Source organism: Nyctibius grandis, chromosome 21, assembly GCF_013368605.1.
Source record: "Nyctibius grandis isolate bNycGra1 chromosome 21, bNycGra1.pri, whole genome shotgun sequence".
NCBI lineage: Eukaryota > Metazoa > Chordata > Aves > Nyctibiiformes > Nyctibiidae > Nyctibius > Nyctibius grandis.
In genome coordinates, this window is record NC_090678.1 from 7,613,490 (window position 1) to 7,633,457 (window position 19,968).

At 55.7% G+C, this 19,968-nt stretch overlaps 2 protein-coding genes across 2 annotated transcripts; one reads left to right on the forward strand and one right to left on the reverse strand.

The window, feature by feature from the left end:
* Window positions 1-1,252: 1,252 nt before the first annotated feature.
* MYOC (myocilin) lies at window positions 1,253-4,484 on the reverse strand. Its single transcript, XM_068416867.1, has 3 exons — window positions 3,909-4,484; window positions 3,237-3,356; window positions 1,253-3,112 (listed from the first exon to the last, which is right to left on the reverse strand). Exons 1-3 carry the CDS (start codon window positions 4,405-4,407, stop codon window positions 2,328-2,330), a joined length of 1,404 nt encoding a protein of 467 aa, XP_068272968.1. The 5' UTR covers window positions 4,408-4,484; the 3' UTR covers window positions 1,253-2,327.
* A 384-nt stretch (window positions 4,485-4,868) lies between these two features.
* On the forward strand, window positions 4,869-18,090 carry VAMP4 (vesicle associated membrane protein 4). The gene is made up of 8 exons (XM_068416973.1): window positions 4,869-4,952; window positions 5,328-5,439; window positions 7,749-7,795; window positions 8,165-8,215; window positions 15,337-15,437; window positions 16,020-16,099; window positions 16,284-16,335; window positions 17,402-18,090. The coding sequence occupies exons 2-8, from the start codon at window positions 5,374-5,376 to the stop codon at window positions 17,428-17,430; spliced, it is 426 nt and encodes a 141-aa protein (XP_068273074.1). The 5' UTR covers window positions 4,869-4,952; window positions 5,328-5,373; the 3' UTR covers window positions 17,431-18,090.
* Window positions 18,091-19,968: the final 1,878 nt, after the last annotated feature.

Consider the following 19,968-nt stretch of genomic DNA (forward strand, 5'->3'; position numbering starts at 1 on the left):
TGAGAGGCCCCCGGCGCTGGCAGGGAGGTGGGAAGCCTTTGGTGCTGTTGGTCCCCAGGGACCTCGGAACAAGGCTACCCTTTCAGGCTGGGGCTCCATCCACGCCTCCGGGGAGCTGGGGGGCAAAGGAGGGCTCCAGCCTTCCCTCCTCGCCTGTTTTGGGGACAGAAATGCTCTTCTCCCATCCTTGGTGGCATTTCATGGCCCTGGTGGGTACCTGACAGCCCCTGTCTGCTGCTGGGTGACCCCAGAGCCACCTTCACCCCCAGCTGCACAGCCCTGCCTCTTGCCCTGGCATTTGCCTCGTTTCTCTGCACCAGGGCCCAGACAGACACCTGTCCCAGGTGGGTTTTGCAGTAGGACAGAGGGATGCTGCGGGAGCAGGGGGCTGGCAGGGCGGGGGGGGCTTGCGGCATGTCACAGGGCTGCACCATGGTGGCTGTGCGGGCACGTCACTGGCCGGGGGGACACCTTCGCTCGTGTTGGCTGGTACTGAGCATCCCAGCCCTGCCCTGGGCCTTCTGGGGAGTGAGAAAGGGTCTTTCAGCCTCCTGCCTCGTGCTGGGGTCCCCCCAGCTGCCCACCCACCCTGTGACCCCAGGCGTGTCCCCCAGGGGATGTGTCCTATCCCACACCTTCCCCACCCATCCCGGTGGTCTGGGAAGGGCCCTTTCCTGGTTCCTCCCAGTGGACTCCCCAGGACAGCCCTCACCGTGGAGGAGCCTGTGCTGCCTTCCCCCGGCACCCCCTTGTCTTGTGTGCCTCGAAACAAGGGTCAGTTCTGAGCCAGGGCCCATCCCCGTGGCCTCCCGGCTCCAAGCAGTGCTGTCCCTTTGGTGAGCAGCCAAACACCCCAGTGCCGTGGCAGCAAGGGGGGTGCTGCCTCTGTCCCCCCATCCCTCCCACCCCACGCTGCCCCCAGGCCAGCCCAACCCGCAGCCCTGCCACTGGGAGCTCATTGATCTTTCCCAACTGGCGAATCTCCGGGTTTGGCGCTGAAGCTTTGACTTTTATTCCCATTCAATGTTGTGGGCACGTCGCAGCCCCTCTTCACGCTAAATAAAGGTGCTTCTGGGGTCAGCCCTGCCGGCAGCTGCCTCCCAAATGGGGCATTTTCCTGGCCAAAGCTTTACACCTCCCCCCACCCCAGCACCTTCAGCCTGTCAGTGCATCGAGGGGGGCACCAGCGCTTCGCTCCAGCCCACCAAACCCCCAGGAAAACCCAGGCTCAAAGACAAGGTGCGAGGCAGCATCAGTGGTGGGCAAACTTTATTGGGCTGGGACCCTGCGCATCCCCGGGGGATGCGGCCGCTGCTGCCCCGTCTGCTGGGGTGGGGGGTGAAAAAAGCCTCCTACAGCCTTTCTACAATAAATAGTTAAAACCAGCGTGTTTTGGCCCGGCGAGGCTGTAGTTGCCGTGCCGTGTCGGTGGCTGGGCATGGCCATAAAGCCGAAGCGCGTGGCCGAGAAGGGCTGGGTGTGCCAAGGGGCCACTCGGCTGCAGGATGCTCTGCCAGTGCTCCTCCCCACTGCTCGCTTGGCTGCTTATTTTTTCCCAATAAAACAAGGCTTGTGCAATGAGCGTCCATATTCCCCACTGCTTTTGATCCTGCCGGATGATTTTTGGAGGTGACTGAGCTCTAGGATGCCCCCAGGCACCAGCGGTGTGGGATGCAGCGGGGCTTGTGGGCTCTCAGCAGGGGCGCTTGGCTTTCAGGGCTGCTCTTGACAGGCAAACACTGCTCTCCTCAGAGGTCTCCCCAAAACTGCTGCTGCAGGGAGGTCTGGGGGGCAGCAGTGGTGCTTGTGCTCAGCCAGAGCCTGGGAACACACAGCCCAGCCCCATGGACAGGATTGCTGCTTGCAACCAGGGAAAGTGTTTATTTTTAGGTGGGACGCTCACAGGCAGCCTCTCCCCACCTGTGCCGCCGCCTTTGCTGCGCCTGAGCCCTCCCTGCTCCGAATTTGGGGTGGCTGGGCTGGGAGCTCCCAGAGGATGCTGGAGCGGCTCAGGGCTGGGCACCGCTGTGGCCCATCCAAACCCTGCCAAGGACGGGGAGAGGCATTTCGCTGGCTCAACCAGGCTCCAGAGAAACACTTCATTTCCCTCCGCTGCACTCAAGCACCACAGGATGCTGCCGGAGGTGCCAGCGGGGACATTGGGGGCCCCATCGTGGTGCAGCTGGTCAGCGCATGGCCCCCACCTTCGCCCGGAGCTGTCTGAGCCGGCGCTCCCGGCCGCGCCGGGGGGAGCTGGGGAGCGAAGCGGGGTGCCGAGGCGCACGCGGGGGTTGCGGGGGCTGAGCCAGTGCATCCCCGGCCCCAGCTCACACCCGGGAGAGGCGGATGGGGTAGGTGACCATGTTGAAGCTGTCCCAGGCGAAGAGCTGCCGCTCGGCGGGGTTGTAGTCCAGCATGCTGAGGTAGCGGAAGCGGTTCTCGAAGGGAATGCTGAGGGGCCGGCTGGTGCCAGTGGCCGTGTTGTAGGCGAAGTTGATGGTGGCGTTGGGCGCCGAGTAGCTGCTGACGGTGTAGAGGGTGCCGCAGATGAGGAAGGAGTTGGCCACCCCCCGCTTGCGGATGTTGGTCTCCCAGGTCTGCCGGATCTCCAGCGTCTCGGGGTCCAGCTTGGAGAGGACGATGGCCCCCCTGGCCTTCTCGGTGCTGTAGATCACCCAGAGCCCTGTCTCATCCACCGCCAGGTCGATGTCGGTGTAGCCCCCCCAGGAGTAGGGGTACTGCCCGTGGTAGCCGGCGCCGGGGATCTCCTTCTCGGCCGTGATGGCCTCTCTCCGCAGGTCATAGCGGGCCACGGCGCGGGAGCGGCGGGGCTGGAAGAAGAGCCCGCCGCGGTAGACGACGGCCCCGGTGCTCTCCAGGGGCCGGGGCAGGATGTGCACCTTGGTGGGGTAGCCCTGGGCCAGCTGCTCGGCCGCCTCATACTGGAAGAGCTGACGGACCTCCGTGCCCACCGTGTCCACGCGCCAGGTGGTCTCCCGCGTGAAGGGGGACACGGGCTCGGGGTCCTTCATCCACACGCCGTATTTGCCGGCGATGGAGTCTGCCCGGCCGAAGACGACGGGCTCCCCCACCCACACCAGCTCGCCGCAGCCTGCTCAGGGACAGGAGGGGAGAGAAAGGGGTTATTGCTTGGCGGTGCCCCGTGAGCCCCTCGGCAGGGCCAGGGGGTATTCGTGAGCAGCGGCGCATGGGGCCGGCCGTGCCGGTGGCAGTACCCGAGTCCTCGCTCCCCGGGCGGCCCAGTGCCGTCTCCTCCAGCAGCCGGGATGCGGGAACCTCCGTCCTCTCCGACTGCAGCTCCTGGTAGGTGAGTGGCTGCGGGTCCCAGCGGGGGGCTGCGGTGGGGCCAGGCGCAGTGTGAGCAGGGACCAAGCCAGCCCCCCTCACCGCCGTGCCTGCCCTCCGGGAGCTCCACGCTGGACCGTTGCCTCCCGAAAAACGGCGATGCCTCAGCTGGGAGCCCAGTGCCCCGTCCCGCTGCGGCAGGGCACATCCATGACCCGCTGATGGGGACCCGGCTCTGCAGCTGCTGTTGCCCCCCCGGGTGCGGGGTTTAATGCTCCTTGGAGGAACCCCCTAATCCCCCCGGATTAGCCCGGTCCCCTGCACCCCCCTCTGCTGCGGGGCAGATGATGGGATGCGGGCGGCTCTGGCTGCCAGCCCTGATTTAGAGATGGGGAGGGGGTTTGGTGCAATGGGCTGCGACCCCCTGGTAGGGCTGAGCCCCGCAGCGGGTGAACACCCCGTCAGGGTGCCCAAAAGCGGGGGGCAGCGGTGGGTGCACCATGTGGGGGGCAGCAAAGGGACTTGACCAGCGCCCGGGGGAGAGGCAGTGGCAGGGAGTCGGTGGCGGGGATGCACGGGGGGATCCCGGCCCCGGCACTCACCTTTGCCGGGGGCACGCAGGGTGTCGCGGCCGGGTCCCTCCCCGCCGGGGGGGCAGCGGGTGGCCCGCAGCCGGGCGATCTCCCGGGCGCTGCTCTCCAGCCGCCTCCCCAGCTCCTCTTTCTCCCGCTCCAGCCGCCCCTTCTCCTCCTCCAGCCGGGACTTGGCCCGCAGCAGCTCCCCGTAGGCGGCCTCCAGGCGGGCGGCCGGGGCGGCGTCCTGGGGGTCCCGCGCCCCCCCCGCCTCCCCTCCCCGCGGCCCCGAGCCCCCCGCACCCCGCTCCCGGCTCTCCAGCCGGCTCAGGCGGGCGGCGAGGGCGGCCAGCTCGGCCCGCAGCTCCGACACGCCGCTGGCATCGGGGCAGCCCGCCTCGACGGGGCTGGCCACCGTGAAGGAGTAGGTGCACCGCCCGGCGCTGTCATCGGCACGCCGGAGAACGGCCGCCTCGCCCCGGCAGCGCAGGGCCAGGCCCCCCCAGAGCAGCAGCCAGGCCCCCAGCATGGCTCCCCGCCTCCGCTCCGCCGCACGCCGGGCGCTGCCGCCCGCATTTATAGGGCGGCGGGGAGAGGGTCGGGGCGGCGGGGGGACGGACGAGCCGGAACCTTCCAGATGCCTGCGGCGGCTTTCGCCCAGCGGCGGCCGGCGCTGCCCCCCCCCCCGGGCTCCCCGGGGCCGCTGGCCGGGCTCCCGCTGCCGGGGCCGTGTGCCAGGGGCGATGCCGGGGGCCGAGGCGGCCGGACCGCCCCGCTGCTGGCACGGAGGTGTCGCACGGGGCCGAGCCGGGAGCGCCGCCAGCCCCCGGGCTCCCGAGCCAGCCGCTCCCGCCGGCTCCGCGCCCCGGCCCCGCCCCCGCTCCCGGGACCAATCACGCCCCTTTCTCCGCCCCTTTCTCCGCCCCTTTCTCCGCCCCCCGCCCCGCCCCGGAATCGATAGCTCGGCGCTCGGCGCGGCGGGCGGAGCGCCGAGGCGGTCGATGGGACAGCTGACCGGCCGCCGCCGCTGCTGCACCGGCCATTTCCCGCCGGCCCGGCCCGGAGCGGAGCCCGGTGAGCGGGGCTGGGGGTGGTGGCGGGGTCCTGCGCCGCCCGAGGGGACGGGGTGCTTCTGTCTGGGCACCGGCTCTGCTCGCTCAGCGGCCTCCGGGGCACCGGAGGGCTGGACCGGAACGGCGGGGCCGGGCAAAAGCGCGAGGCCGGGCACCGGCGGCCCTTGAACCCCCTCTCCCCTGGGGCCGTTGTATCTCCTCGTCCCGGGGTCCTTCCCCCTTCCACCCCACCCCTTTGGGCCCACCGGTGCGGGGGCTCCCCGGCCGCCCGTGGGGCCCTGCCGGGCGCTCCCCGCGTTCTGCCGGGCGGGGGCGACGCGCGGTTGGGGCACCGGGCAGAGGGATGACCCGGCCATTGCCTGCATCTCCCCTCCAGGCTTCTCGTCCCGGGCACGGAGCCGCCTCTCCCGCAGGCAGAGACCATGCCTCCGAAATTCAAGCGGCACCTGAACGACGACGAGGTGACGGGCTCGGTGAAGAGCGAGCGGGTGAGTGCCGGGGCCCGGCCTGTCCCGCCGGTGCCGCGGCCGTAACGGTGCCGCAGCGGGCTGTTACTTAGGTAGGGGTGCCCGGGGCAGGTGCCCACGGTCTGTTTACCCTGGAGAAGAGCAGACTGACAGGGGATTGTATCAATGCTTTCAAATACCTCAGTGGTGGGTGTCAAGAGGAGGGGGCCAGACTCTTCTCAGTGGTGCCCAGTGACAGGACAAGGGGCAACGGGCACAAACTGAAACATGGGAAGTTCTGTCTCAATATGAGGAAGAACTTCTTTACTTTAAGGGTGACAGAGCCCTGGCACAGGCTGCCCAGGGAGGGTGCGGAGTCTCCTTCTCTGGAGATATTCTCTGGACGTGCCTCTGCGCGGCCTGCTGTAGGTGACCCTGCTTGGGCAGGGGGTTGGACTAGAAGATCTCCAGAGGTCCCTTCCAACCCCAACCCTTCTGTGGTTCTGTGCTGTTAGCTGCCGGGGCGGCCCAAGGTAAGCTATGGCTCTCTTTGCCAAAGGGGGTCCTGCCACCACAGCCTTCAGACACAAGGCCCAGAAGCCGTATCGCTGTTGATAGCCCCACTTAGTTAGTGTGGGGACTTTCTGTGCAGCAAACCTGACCTGTGTATTTTAAAACAAACCCCGTTAGGAGATAAGGCTGTTTCGAGATCCTGTTTCAGTTCCTTTAGGCTGCATCTATGGCTGTGAGATCCTGGTGTGCCTGCCTTTCCGCGGAGCTTGGCCTGGGCACATCGTGGCTCTCCTCCCCACGTAGCTGGCTGAAGGACTCGTGTGAAGTTACCTTGTGCTTTACAGCTGAGTTTTTCTCCTGTCACCACAGTCCCCTGATGTTTCAGGCTTTGAAATACAGGTCAAAGTGGTGCAGTTGCCTGTTTTAGACGAAGTGGATTTAACCTGATGTTTTTCTCCTGGGGTCATGCTGTGCTAAAACCAAGTTTAGACTGTAGTCTAAAATGTTGCTCCAGCTCACAATAGCTGTCAGTGAGACGAGGATCCTGCGTTGCCAAGAGCAGTTCACTCACCCCTTGAGGGAGGCAATGGCTGAAGCTATTGCGTGGTCTCGCGGGTTGCTTAAGTTGATTGAGCAAATGTGACAAGGATGGAAATGTAGGTAAGCTTCAAAATAAGAGCACTGCGCTTGCAGGTGGGGACCTGGATTTATGCACAGGGGAAGCAGCAGCTGCTGGTACCATAAGGACCACCCGATGTGTTCCCCAGCCCACACATTTAGAGTGTCAGTTCCCCCTCTTGATTATTTTTAGCCCTAAGTAGGTGTTATTGTGCACCCTCAGCTCAATTGGAAAATTTGTGCTGCCCTGGTATGAGAAATGAACTCTGATAACGTCTTTGTCCAAAACTTTCAGGTTTAAGTGGGATTGTGGGGTTGCTTTTAAAAATCAGCATTTGGATCGTCTGATGGAGTGTAGTGGAACAGCGAATCTGAGCCCAGGAGGAGCCCTTTGGCGCGAAGCAGAGGAGCTACCAGACCGCTCTGCTTTCCAGCCCGGCCGTAGCCTTCACCTGAGTCAGGGGTTTGGAGGGGCCGACCCCTCTGGACGTGCCATGTGGGGAGCCCAGTGCGTTGCCTTGCAGTTGTCCTTCTTATGCCTACTGCCGTCAGATGGCTGGAGAAACTATGTCCTCCTAAAGGGGAGTGGATCTGACTTCCGAGGTGGATGGGGTACCCCAGGGTGGCTGTAGGTGATGCTGCCGTTTTTTGAGCTGCTGCCATTGACCAAATGCAGCACTGGGGATTGTCCCTGGAGCAGAGAGGGCCTTCCTTCCACAGCTGGCCTGCACGGGGGCTCTGCCTGCTGCTTTCCAAGGCAGGGCTCAATGTGCTGACGCACTGGGTGCTTCTGTGTCGCAGGGAGTTGTACTGATCCCTAGAATTGGGATCTGAACCTGCGCAGGCAACTGGCCATTGACGCAAATCCAGTCTGGCTCAGCGGCAGAGGTGCGAGTTGTCCCGAGTCAGAGCTGCAGAGCTGTGCATCCATCTGTGCTTTACAGAGTTAGCAAACACCGCCGAGGTGATAATAGCGGCACAGAGACATCCAGCTCGGCCCTTGGTCACAAGCGGAGAGGAACAGCACGACTCCAGACACCTAAAAAGTGCTGTTGATGCCCTCCAAAGGAGGGCTCACGGGTAACCTGCAGTCGGAGGATGCTGACTGCATCCTGAGGGCTGGAAATGTGTGTGTGTGTGTGTGTGTGTGTGTGTGTGTGTGTGTGTGAAGTGGTGGTTGCTTATTGACCAGGTGGTTTGTTTTTTTTCTGTGTTTGCAGAGGAACCTCTTGGAGGAAGACTCAGATGAAGAGGAAGACTTTTTCTTGTGAGTTTCTGAACGACTACTATAGGGAATGTGATGTCTTAACTGCCTACATCTCTGAGGCTGGAGGTGTCAAATACCAAAAGCTGCTCCCTGCCACGTAGGTGGGGGCTTGGGAATCAAAACCTCTGATTCTTCTGAGATTGTCTCCCAGAGCTTTGGCATTAAGCGTGAATTGAGACTTAATAGGTGTGGCCTTTGTAAGAGTGGGGTGTCCCACATACCCTAAGACATGGGAGGGACTGATGGGAGGTATGAGAACAATCCTCCATCCGCAAGGCGTTGACTGTCTCTTGCATATCTTTTGAGTCTGGTTTAAAAACATGTTTTTGTTGTGTCTTCCATCTCGATTGCTCTCTTTTCTACCTGCAGGAGAGGGCCTTCTGGACCAAGATTTGGACCCAGGAATGACAAGATCAGGCAGTAAGTTGTTGTTCCTGGAGTATTTCTGTGTAGTTCTGGGTATGAACATGGCTTGTGCTTGCTTTCTTCTAATTGACATTTCCAACCCCATGTGTCCACAGCTAAGGGAAATCTCAAATCTGATTCAAGCTGTCAAGCAGTTGTGCATTGACAGAGGTGAAGGGATAGGATTGTAACACAGTAGCTTAGTGGAGTTTCTAAATCCCTTGTTGTATTCTGGTCATGACCCATTCTGTGCTTTTATGAGGCTCTTTTTCTAGAGCATTAACCCTGAATTTTAACCTTTGCTAGCACCATTTTTAATTGTTTTGTTGCTTTTTTCTTCATCCTGTAACTTGCTCCTCAATGTTTCAAGAAAGCAAGTGGTCAGGAGCACACCAGGACCATGTTTTCTGGGCAGCAGCTGGTTCGCTGACCTCCTCCAGATGAAAACCTGATATAGGTGACCTGGAGATAAGCAGTGACTCAGTGGGGTCAAAGCAGCTGGAAAACAGGAAACCATTACAGCTGGAGGAGGATTATTGCCTGTATTAGGGTAAGAAGGAAGGAGTGAACACGCTGGATCCTTCTCCCATTGAGTCATTTCCTGGATGATGCTTTTTCTGGGCTCCAGTTTGTCCTGCTCTTTCTTATGAGGGATGCAATGGTGGTACTTAATGAAAAGCAAGGAGGGGGGATATTCCTAGACCCCTGGTTTGCATTGTACTGTTCTCCTTTGCTGACTTCTGTGGAGCCAGAACAGAGATCTGTACGGGGACTGATGCCCGGGTGTTATTCAGACCGGGTTGTCTTGTGTGCAGCTCTTCGTTATGGATTTTTTTCATGCTGGGAAGAAGCCAGTGCAGCTCTGAGATGACTCATTGCCAACATCAGCATCAGGCAGTGCTTGCTTGTGTGCCTGCTTGCCATGTTACCTTGAGGGGCGAAGTGCACTTGAGTTACACAAGAGGCAGCAAGTCGGTCGCTGCACCTGGGTGGGGATGTCTGTTTTCAGGGGATCTATGTTCCCTCTGGGGTGTGAGGATGGTGTTGGTAGAGGCGCACTGGTCCTTACAGTAAGCTGGTGTGGGTAAAGCTCCCCTTCTAGGGCAGTGCCACACTGGCCTGGACTGAATGGGAAGGATGGGAATTAGTTTTATGAGTGGGGTCCTGCCCCCATAAAAAGGTGGAGAGGGGGTGATGTCTACCCCTTCGTCCTCCTCTGCTGGAGAGCAATTACAGAGCACCTTCTGCCTTCCCTGTGTGTGGGGGGAAAACGGGAGCTCTAATCTTTCCACTGTCTTGGCCAGGCTGAAGGGAGCAGGGGCTTAGGTAGAGGATAGCACTGCAGCTGTGAAGGGGAAGAAAAATGAAAGAAGAATTCACCCAGGAGCTGGTGGGTTCATAGATGTGATGTGACTAATGCCCAACACACGCCAGGCTTGCCCATTGCCAGAGATTGCCTGTCTAGTGGACCTGGTATGGAATATGTCCCTTGGGGCAGCAAGTGGCTACACCTATCTAGTATCTAGAGCATCTATTATAAAATAGTATCTATTTTCCGCTCTCATCAATGTTGATTGCTTTGTTTAATAAGCACTTAGAGTGTGCAGTCATCATTTCTTATCGTGGAGCTTATTATTTAAGTTTCTGATCAGACCGGCTCTTGTGCTGGATGGATTGATGCCTGGTCTCGTAGTAATGCAGTTCACTCTGGTTTCAACAGAGGAGGAAAAGGAGGGTTGGATTGCTGCTGAAACACTGTAAGGAAAAGACATTTTAGGGAGGAATTTGAGCATTTGGAGAGCTGAGGCATAGCTGGGCAAAGCTAGAGAGACTGTAGCTCTATGGGGCTGCAGGAACGAGGTGTGAAGATAGGAGTAAAAGGAAACTGGATGGAGAATTGGGTAAAGGAAAATGTGATGGGATTGTGGGAGCAAAGGTGTGAAACACGTTGAACGTGAGGGGCAAGACTGGAAACTTTTCCTAGCTGTCCTTGGCAGCGAAGGGGCTTGGGTCAGGGTGGAGATGTTGGCAGCAGAGACCCTCAAGGCTGGCTCAGTTGCAGAATGAGATGGTGGGGAATGCTGCAAACCTCGTAGGGGAAGAGGCAAGTTAGAGCCAGCAATAGTGGCAGGAGGAAGCATGACAGCCCCCTTCATGCTGTGTTTTGTCCTGATACGTCTGGAATTTCAGGCTCTGTTGTCTCAACAGCTGCTTGGTTGGGATGGAAGCTCCTCTGGTGACTAAGTGGCCATGTGGGGGTCCCTTAGGCTCCTTCTGAGACCTCCCTGTCCCCTGGGCGGGCTGGGCTGGAGCTGAAAGGTAGCTTTTAACAGGCTCTTATCCTTTTCCCCAGAGTTACAAAGAACAGATAGCTGATCTGTCTTTACTTCCAGGCCTTGTGAGTAGTCCTGAATGTGTGTAGTGAGAGCTCTTAGTGCCTTTTTGGGGGAAGGTGGGACATTTGTCTTCCACCTGGGTTTCTTTTGTTTAGAATAGGAGCCCCTCATCACAGGTCATCTTTTAAAAAACGTTACCAAAATCTTCCCCTTTTCTGTGCTCCCTGACTTCCTTCACCGCTGATGTTTCTGCTTTCAGGCAACCATGCTGCTGGATTCAGGTTCCTGCTTGTGCTGGCAGTGAGGCTCAGCACACTGCTGTGGTTCTCCAGGAGCCAGGTCTTGGTCCCTGTGATTCCTCTACTGTGCTGCTGGGGGTGGCCAGCATCCCCGGCCCCAGGGCTCAGCCCCAGTGGCTCTGTCTGGCTGCAAGCCCCACATTACATCCCGAGGAGGGGAGGGTTTGGGGAATGGTTTGAAGGCAAGAGTTGACAGCAGCTTCCCAGGGGCTGGCTGCTCATTGCAGGTGGCTGGATGTGCAGTGGACCCCATCTGTAGTCCAGGCTTTCATTTGAAGGTGATACCGAGACCATGTTGTCAGGCATCATTGTTGGGTATAATCCTTTCAAGGACTGAAAGGCTTCAGGGCGGCATGGACTGTTGTCATCCTCACAGTCAGGATGAAGCAGCAAATTAAAACCAGGCATTTGTGGCACGGTTCAGCACTTGTACCCCATCGTGGCGTACAGCAGGGCTGTGTGCCGGGCAGCCCCTCTGCAGAGAGCCGTGCCTCGGGGAGCACTGTGCTGGCCTCCTGCCTTGCACCGTCTGTCTGGCTTGGCTCTCCATCCTGTTCCCTCTTCCCTGAGTTACTGCCACAATGAGGGGTGTTTGGGTGTAATTTGCACCAAAATACACGGCACTATTAATATCGCTGGGGTGGAAAATAGAAGTGTGTCATGCTGGCTGTAAACAGCCGGCTTGGAGACAAGAAGTGGCCTTGAGCAGCACATCCCATGGTGCGTGCACGGCCTGTTTACGGTGTCCAAAGAATGCAGCACTGTTGTTAGCCCAACACCGTGACCAGCCCAGGCAGTTTTTCAGTAGCTAACCCAGTGCAGCCAAAATGGAAAGGCTTATTCTTCCTGCTCTGGACACGGCAAAGCACAAGAAAAGAGCAGTCTAAACCAAGCTAAGTGCTGTTGGGTATCTTCTTTCTTGCTTTGATGGTGTGCACTTGCCCTCCTCGTCAAAAGCATCATATTTGCAGTAATTAACATATTTTATGCTTTTGTCTTGCTCCCTTTCCTGGCAGGTATTTATTCTACTTTATTTCTTTTGGAAATCTGGCAGGAGTGAGGCACATGAAATGTGTGTGTCAAAAGCCAATAGCTCACTAACAGGAAATACACTTCGTATTAGAGGATTCATTCTCTCCTGCCAAATAAAACAAGAAAATATTTTCTTCTTGATGCGACTTGAGTTTCCAGCCTCAAGCATGCCAAACTAGCAGGGAATTGTTGAACTTGCTCTGAAACTGCAGGGCTAATGCATAGGCTGGGCGTCTTTCAGCCCCTTCCTGGAGAGGCATGTCTTGCAGCAGTGATGGATGGGAGAGAGCAGAAGGCAAGGACTGGCTTAAGGTCTGGTTAAGGCACTGTGTGGAGATCAAAGGTTCCTTCTCTGGTTTGGTCTCTTCCTTCCTGTTGTTTTTTTGTTTGTTTTTTTTTTTTTTCCCCAGGGTTCTCTCTTACATCAATACAATGATACAATTTACAATACAAAAGGTATTGGGGTGCTCAAATGTGTCTGTGTTCCATGGGAGTTAAACACCTCAATATTTGCAAGAGTTTAAGCCTTGATTTATCTGTGCTTCTGTTCTCTGTCTGTGAAATGTTTTGGTCTCTTGGGGACGGCTAACGGCATGCCCAGGCTATGGGCAGGTAGCAAAGGCATGGCGTGTTTCACCAGCAGCTCAAGCGAAAAGAGGTGGGATGCTGAGGTGTTGGGCAGTGGGAGTCTATGCTCCACCAGTCTCTCCCCAATGCTGGTCACAGCAGAGCAGCTTGAAGTTACATACCTGCCCACCCTGCCTCGAATGCTTTGGGGTGCCCTGCAACTGCAGCAGCATGTCTCCAGGCTCTGACCTGTAGTGGCAGGGATATGGGTGGCGTTGCATTGTGCTGCATGTTCCTGGATGCGCTGTAACCTTGCGTGCTCCCACTTGTTAGTTGTACCAGGATAACTTGGTTATGAGTCTGTTGTAGGAAGAAATATCTTTATTTTGAAGCCAGTAAATGTCTTCAGAAACATTTACATACTGCCAATGTAATTTTCTGCCTGAGAAACTGATGTTTAAGGCCTTAGAGTTTTTGCCAAGTTGGCTCATTTGGCATAGCAGATGTTTCTGCTTTTCCTCTCACCCCAAGTTACAGCAGCGTTACCGGCAGCTCCGAGCTGGGACTTGTCTGTTATGCTGAGGTAAGGAAACCCCCTCGCAGCACGTGCCTCCTCCTCACATCTTCACCCGCTGCCCCAGGGAAAGGCCACAGGGCTGCGTGTCCTGTGTGGGGTGGATGCTTTGCTCCACAGGGTACTGCCATGTGTTTCCCGGGCAGCACCTGTTTGCGTCCTCAGTGCCACCTTCTGTGCTTTCCCAGCGGTGGCAGCTCTGCCACTGCCACTCGCCTCGTACCTTTTAAAACAAATGGTGGATCAGAACAGGGCAGGTTCCTGCTGAGAGGCGCTTGGGGATTATCTGTGCCTTTCCCCTCCAGATAAGAAACTGCTGGCATGTGGCTGCTGTCGATGTGGAAGGCAGGAGCTGCCACTGCATGGTGTAGGTGGGTGCGGAGAGATGCTGCTCCCACGGACTCTGTGATGCAGCACAGGGAAGGCAGGTTCCTTCCTTGCGGTATCCTAAATAAAGCAAGTGTTTACATACACTGTTGAAGTTCCAGCATGTGCCATATGAGGGCTGTTGAGTCAGAAATTGGCTTCAGAGGGGTTGCCCGGCTGTTCCAGCTCTGGAAGCCGCAGTGCAGTGGTGTTACAGAGCCTGACCTGAAATGCTAAGATTGGAAGCTCCTTCACACTCAAAGATCTGGAGCTCTTTCTAGAGCTTTTTGGGGAGAAAAAAGCCTTTTCTTTTAATGACTTTCCTTGCCCGTTTTTGGAACGATAAGTAAATGTGAGCAAGGCATGTTCCATTGTGACCACTATTGCTCATTGCTGCTGCTCCTCGTGTGTGTGTCTCAGCGCAAGTGTCTGCTCGGTGAGAGGCACGTAGCTGGTAGGGAGACAGGAGAAATAGGTCAACGTGAACCTATGTCTAATTAGAGGCATGGTGGCTAGGACGGGGCCCTGTTCCTGGTTCTGCAATGCCCCATTGACTGGCCTTGGGCAAGTTGCTCTGGGTCTCCCTTGGCCCCGGCTTCCTGGGCCGTGGTGGAGGATATGCTGGCCTCATCATACCGGGTGCTCTGAGCTCAGGTGCTGGACGATGGCTCTCTAGCTGGTGGAGTTGGGTCCGGTGCTGATGTAAAAACCTCGATTTGGCAAATAACATCTTTGAGCTTCTGCATCTGTAAGATGGCAGTGGGAGGAGAGGGTTTTGTGTGGGTCTGAAGATGATGTGACTGGATAATTTGGGGAGCAGGATAGTGTGGGTGCTAAACAGGTGCTAAAGATGAGGTGCTGGCAATCCTTCTTGCCCTTGGGGACACCAGTGGCGCACCGTTAATAGGAGGTGTGCGTTTCTGGTAACATGGAGAGCTGCTGAAGTGGGCTATTCATGCTGCATACTTAGCAAATGCTGGATGCATTTCGATATGTTTAAAGTGCTTAAAAGTTTTTAATCAATGCAGCCTAAGTCATCAGACCTAAGACATGCAGAGTGAGCGGCTTGGAGCTATTTCTGTTTTGTTGCCCTGTGTGTAGCCTTGCCTCCAAGACATTGCTGTTGCCATTTACTCTCTGGGAACGGTATGTCTCAAACAATGCGTTCTCTCCCTAGGGCCCCAAGAAATTTCTTATTTCTGTCTCCAGGAAAATTAAAGTGTATTAGCTCCAAAATACAAACCAGAATGTAGCAGTATTTTTCCACCAGGAGAATTTTTCTCTTACCGATGTAGCTTTTTTAACGGAGTGAATAAATGCATTTATAATAACCCTGCGGGTGTGATTTAGGCTACTGTTCACTGAAGTGACTACCCACAGAGTTGCATAACCTATAAGAAGATGGATTATAGTAAGTTGGTTTAGTTCATATCAGCCATTCTTTACTGTTCTCTTGATGCCTCTGGCAGAGTGGGTTTCATTTAGCAATTCAGTTCCCAGAGAGGGGAATGCACCTTGCTTTGATTTCACCCCAAGTTATTTAGCAAAGGTGCGGTGTGAGGTTCTACAAAATCTGGAAAGATAAGATGTGTTTTTTATAATTTTTTTTTTTTTCCCTTTGATGTGAGCTCTTTGAAGCAGAGGTGCCCACCAACAGCAATTAGTGCCTTTTCTTACTGCAGTTATGTGTTAAAGGTGTTATGGAGAGTGCTGACTTCCCAGTGGTCTCTTTGAGCCCCTCATGTTCGCCCTTACTGGGATTGCCAGAGACCCACCCCAGGCAATGCCATGCCTCTGGATTTCTCAGCATCCCATCAACCTCTCTCCACTGTTGTCCTCTTTGATTTTTGTCGGTAAGCTCACGGACCCCCTCAGTCTGATTGACTCTGAGCAAGGGCTGGCACTGCAATGCAGCTGGTGGTGCTTGCTTCTGCTCCTCATGCTGCTTTTGCTTTGCTCTAGTGTCCAGAACCAAGTGGACGAAGTCATCGACGTTATGCAGGAGAACATCACGAAGGTGATTGAAAGAGGCGAGCGGCTGGATGACCTGCAGGATAAATCAGGTGCGATGCTAAGTGCAGCTCTCCTGGCCTTTTCCACCCACATCTCTTCCCTGTTCCTGAGCCAAGTTACCTGGTTTCAGTTCAGAAAGTGTCTAATGACAGACCTGGGCTTGTATTTCTATCCTTCTTGGACAGTGGTGTTTCCCAGCCTTGGGCTCCAGATCTGACTTTCTGCTGACATTCTCCTCTTTCCACCTTCGCCTTCTGCTGCTCTGCACAGAGGCGTTAGTTTGGAGGTGTTTGGGTGCTGTGATCTAGTTGGTCCTTCAAGCTAAGGCAGATTGGTCTGTCTCCCAGTGGCCCTGAGCACTTCAGCTGTCTGCTCGCTTACTGACTGGCAGAGTGAATTCCTGTCCTCAGAGGGCAGCCAGTACAAAGGGGGCTCAGTGGGACTCGACAGGTCTGTGTGTGCTCTAGCGAAGGGCGTCACATTGGCATCTGCTGTGGCTTTGGTGAATCACGCTGTGGTTGGGTCTTTTCTCCTAATCCTGAGTTTATTGCTTAAAACTCAGTGGAGTTAGTGAAGTGGATGCTTTGACTGTGCGTGCACTGCTGAACCTCCTCTTTTCTTTCCTTCAACAGAAAGTTTATCGGACAATGCAACAGCCTTTAGCAACAGAGCCAAGCAGCTCCGGAGACAGATGTGGTGGCGAGGCTGCAAGGTGAGCAAGAACTGGAAGAGGCAGGGGTGGGTTTGTGGAGGGGCGGTTACCTGTGCTCCCCTGGGAGGGGATGAAGAAGCTCTGTTTTCTAGCTGAAAAGATGCTGGAAGGCAAAGGCCTCCTTTCAGGTAGAAGCAGCTACATGTGGCACCCCGTATAACACACCTCTGCGCTCCCCTTGCAGATGAAGGCGATCATAGCGCTGGTGGCGGTCATTCTCCTGCTCGTGATCATCGGTGAGTAGCTCCAGGTCACCTTGTGCCATGTCTGGCATTGAAATATTTGTGGCACTCTGCACCATGAGTGATACTGTGGTGCTGTTCTCCCTGGGGGAGAGCACCTGAGCCACTCCGCTTAAGGCAGATGGGCCCAGTGGGTCATAAATGGTGCCTGTGGACCACATGCTGCTCTTCTGCAAGGCTGAAGTGTGCACACAGAGGAGCAGGCTCAAACCAAGTCCTAGTGACTGTTGCCAAAGAAAGTCAACATTGCCCTGACAACATTGTACTGATCCAGGGTTGGCACTGACTGATTTTGAGGCTGGTGGGAGTAGACGGAAGAGTTCCAGACCGGAGCAGTGCCTTCCAAAGGCCTCTCCACATATACCAGCTATTTTGCAATGGGTCTGCTCTTAGGAAACGCCTCTTCCCCAAAGCTGCCAGGCTGCTTCATTTTCAGCAAGTAGCTGTTGTGGCTTTGCTGTTGGTCCCTTCCCCTGCCCTTCCTGGTCTCTCTGGAGCTCCCCAGAGCAGAGATGTCGCTGCTTTTCTTACCAAACAGTTAATAACAACCAGAGCCTATTTCTTCCAGGCAGAAGAAGTAATTCAGCTCTCTGCCTGCAGAAAGATGTGCTCCAGGGATCCAAGCAGCTCAGCATGGCAGCGCAGCTCTTCCATGCCACTGGGTCAGGAGGGTTTTCCTCCCACCAACCATGGCCGGGGGCAGCTCTGTAATGCTTCTTGTTACTTTGGCAAAACCCTCGTGGCCTGTTGTCCCGCTAACACACAGCCTGCGGCGGGAGAGGCAGAGCTGGCAGCAGGGTGGGAGTGTTGTAGACAGAGAGAGACTGATGGAAAATCCCATCTGGTTTAATTTTGGGAAGCTGGAAGGAGATGAAGGTGGCAGGAACTGTTGTCTAGTGTGTGTGCAGGCAGCAGATTGCATTAGCTTGAGCTTGGAAACACTTTCCCTCACAGCTGCTTAGTGTTTGTCACTACAGAAATGGAGGGGAATCTCTCTGGCAGGGATCGATGTCGCATATGAAGGTGTGTGGCTGAGAGCTTGTTTCTTTGTGTTTTCTAGTACCCATAGTCCTGAAATACCATACCTGATGGGGCAGCTGGAGGCTTCGGTGGAGCTGGCTCTGGGATAACCAAACTGCTGTCTAATTTAAGTGAGATACCTGTATATAGCTTTGAAGTTGTTTTTCTCCAAGGAGTGAGGAGGCAGTGGCAAGTAGCCAGTTCCAACAGAGCATTTTTAAGAACTGCCAAATGACCCTTTTTTCGGTCGAGTACCTGCTCCTGCTGTCAGACGTTTTTTATAACAGAAGATTCAGTTCCCAAACCGCCTGTTTTGTGGAATTCTGGGTCTCTGGTTTGGAGCTGGCTACTTGCCACTATAGTTTATCTGTATATATGGTTGAGTTGTAATATTAATAATAATAATAATACTGTTTGAGCAGTTCCCCACTGCCTACTGTGGAAGGCAGAGGGGACTCTGTCCTTTCATCGGAGCAAAGGAGGGGAAAAAATGTCTGAAGAGGAACATACCGTTGTGTTACAGGGAACTGACCCTTTGGTGGAGAACTGCAAGGGTAGTGTTTCTCTCTAGTTCCAAAAAAAAAAAAAAGAGACAAAAAAGAAATAATTAGATTTTACAATCTAGAAGACTTTCTGGTCCTGCCATGGGAATGCACAAGCTCAGTGTTTTCAGTATTGCTGCTTACAGCTGTGACTAAAGACATTCCAGTAAACCTATTTTTGACTGTACATGTGGAGTTCCTGCACATCTTCATGAAGTTCTGGAGGACACTCAAGGCTCTCCACTACCAGCAGTCCCTAGGAAAGGGCTGTTTCAGTGTTTTCTTAACCAAAAGCAAGAAGTGTGTGTAAAGCCCAATGATATAAAACACAGCAGGAGGACAGTGGCTCTCCTGAAACCAGTCCAGGGTGAACAAGCCCACCATATTCAGAGCCCTTCACCTCAATGTGGCGTTTGCGGTCCTGAACTCCAGCCCGTTTTGCGTCCCTGTGATCCGGTGGGCTGGGGGTTGTTCCCAGACAGATGCGCTGGGGTGGTGAGGGACGTGTAGGGGCCCCTGTGCTGGACTAAACAGGAGCTGAGCTCCTCCATCCATGGGCAAGACTGCTGCGTTTTGGCTGTCTCCAACCTTGGTCTCAGGTGTTGGTGGCATTTCTGTCTGCCCTTTATTTTTGGGACCCTCGTTCCTTCCAGCCCTGGGCCTGGGACTTTAGCTGAGCTGAGATCAGGTTCTCCTGATTCTCTTCTTGCTGTCTCTTTTCTGATGAGAGAAGCATTGTCCTGCTTAGCGTGTGTCTGAAGTAATGTTGGAGAGGGGAAACTGCCCCAGAGAATTCCCAGTGCCACGTCGCAGCTTCCTCTTTTGAACCTGCCCCCAGGACCTTGTACACAGGTTTCCACCTGAGTGGTGGTGCTGCTCCATGCAGAGAAGGGGATTAAAAGGGAGCACAGCAGGCTGGAGGGTCGGATGTGATTACAAGCTCTGCTTGTCCAGCTGGAATATAAATAGGACTTTTCTCCTCTGTGGGCCCTGGTCTCTCCAGGTGAGAACCAGAAAGCCAAGCTGGGTTTTTCCTCCTAAAGTGTAGCCTGGTTTTAAGATTGTGCACCCGGTGGAAGGGACAAAAATCATCCTGCTTATGCCTTTGGCTACTCTCCACCTGCAAGGGATCAAGAGGGTGGATGAAGAGGGACTGTGTCTGTCTTCAGGGGGGCTGCATGTCTTGCTGAGCTATCGGGTGCCTTCTCCTGCCAGCTGCCATGCTGTGCCTACTCTGGTCTGCCTGTTAGGGCAGGCTTTCCTCCTGCTGCTGGAGAGTCCTGCCCTTACCTCTGGCTTGCTTTCCCAGCCCCATCTTGCTTTTGCTGCTGCTGCTGCCGCCACCCACAGAAGGACCTTGGTGCCGCAGCAGTGTATCAGGACTTCAAATTCCTGCTGGCACCAGGTCTGAGCAAGAGAAGTTAGTTTTGCGGTTGCTTGCTAGAGGCAAAGCCTGGCTTTAAAGCTGGGCTGAGGGCCTTGGAAAATGGGTGCTGGTAGGATGAAGTCTTCACAGCAATCATACTGTATTAAAGAATTGCTTAGAGCTGCTGCTATACCCTCTGTAGCCCTGTCCTTGCTGGGTTCAGCAGATCTTTGTCAGCAGCGTGACCCTAGGGAGAGTTTCCAGGTAGCAATGAACTCTCCTCAGTGCAGGCACTGGTGTACCACCCTGACAAGTGCTGTTGTTAGCGCCATCCCGGCAGTGTGCTGCTTTGGAAAGGCACAAAAGCTGTTCCAGGTGACCCAGATCGATGGAAAATGAGGTGAAATGTTAGTGCCCCTGACCCTGGACCTTTAGTGTCTTGTGCTTGCCTTGGACTCATCCTTTGGTACCAAAGGGACTGGACCAGGCCCACCCCAGGCAGCCGAACGCCGGCAGCAGGCTCTTGCCCTGGGAAGGCTCGCATTCCTCGGCAGCTTTGCCAGAGTGCTTTTGCAGCATCTCCCAGGAGGTTGGGGTGCAAACGGTTGTATTTGAGATGTAGGGCAGGGAAAGCTGCCACGGCCAAAGCCTTCAGCGCACGTCCCTGGGTTGCCAGGATTAGGTGTTGATCAGTTCGAG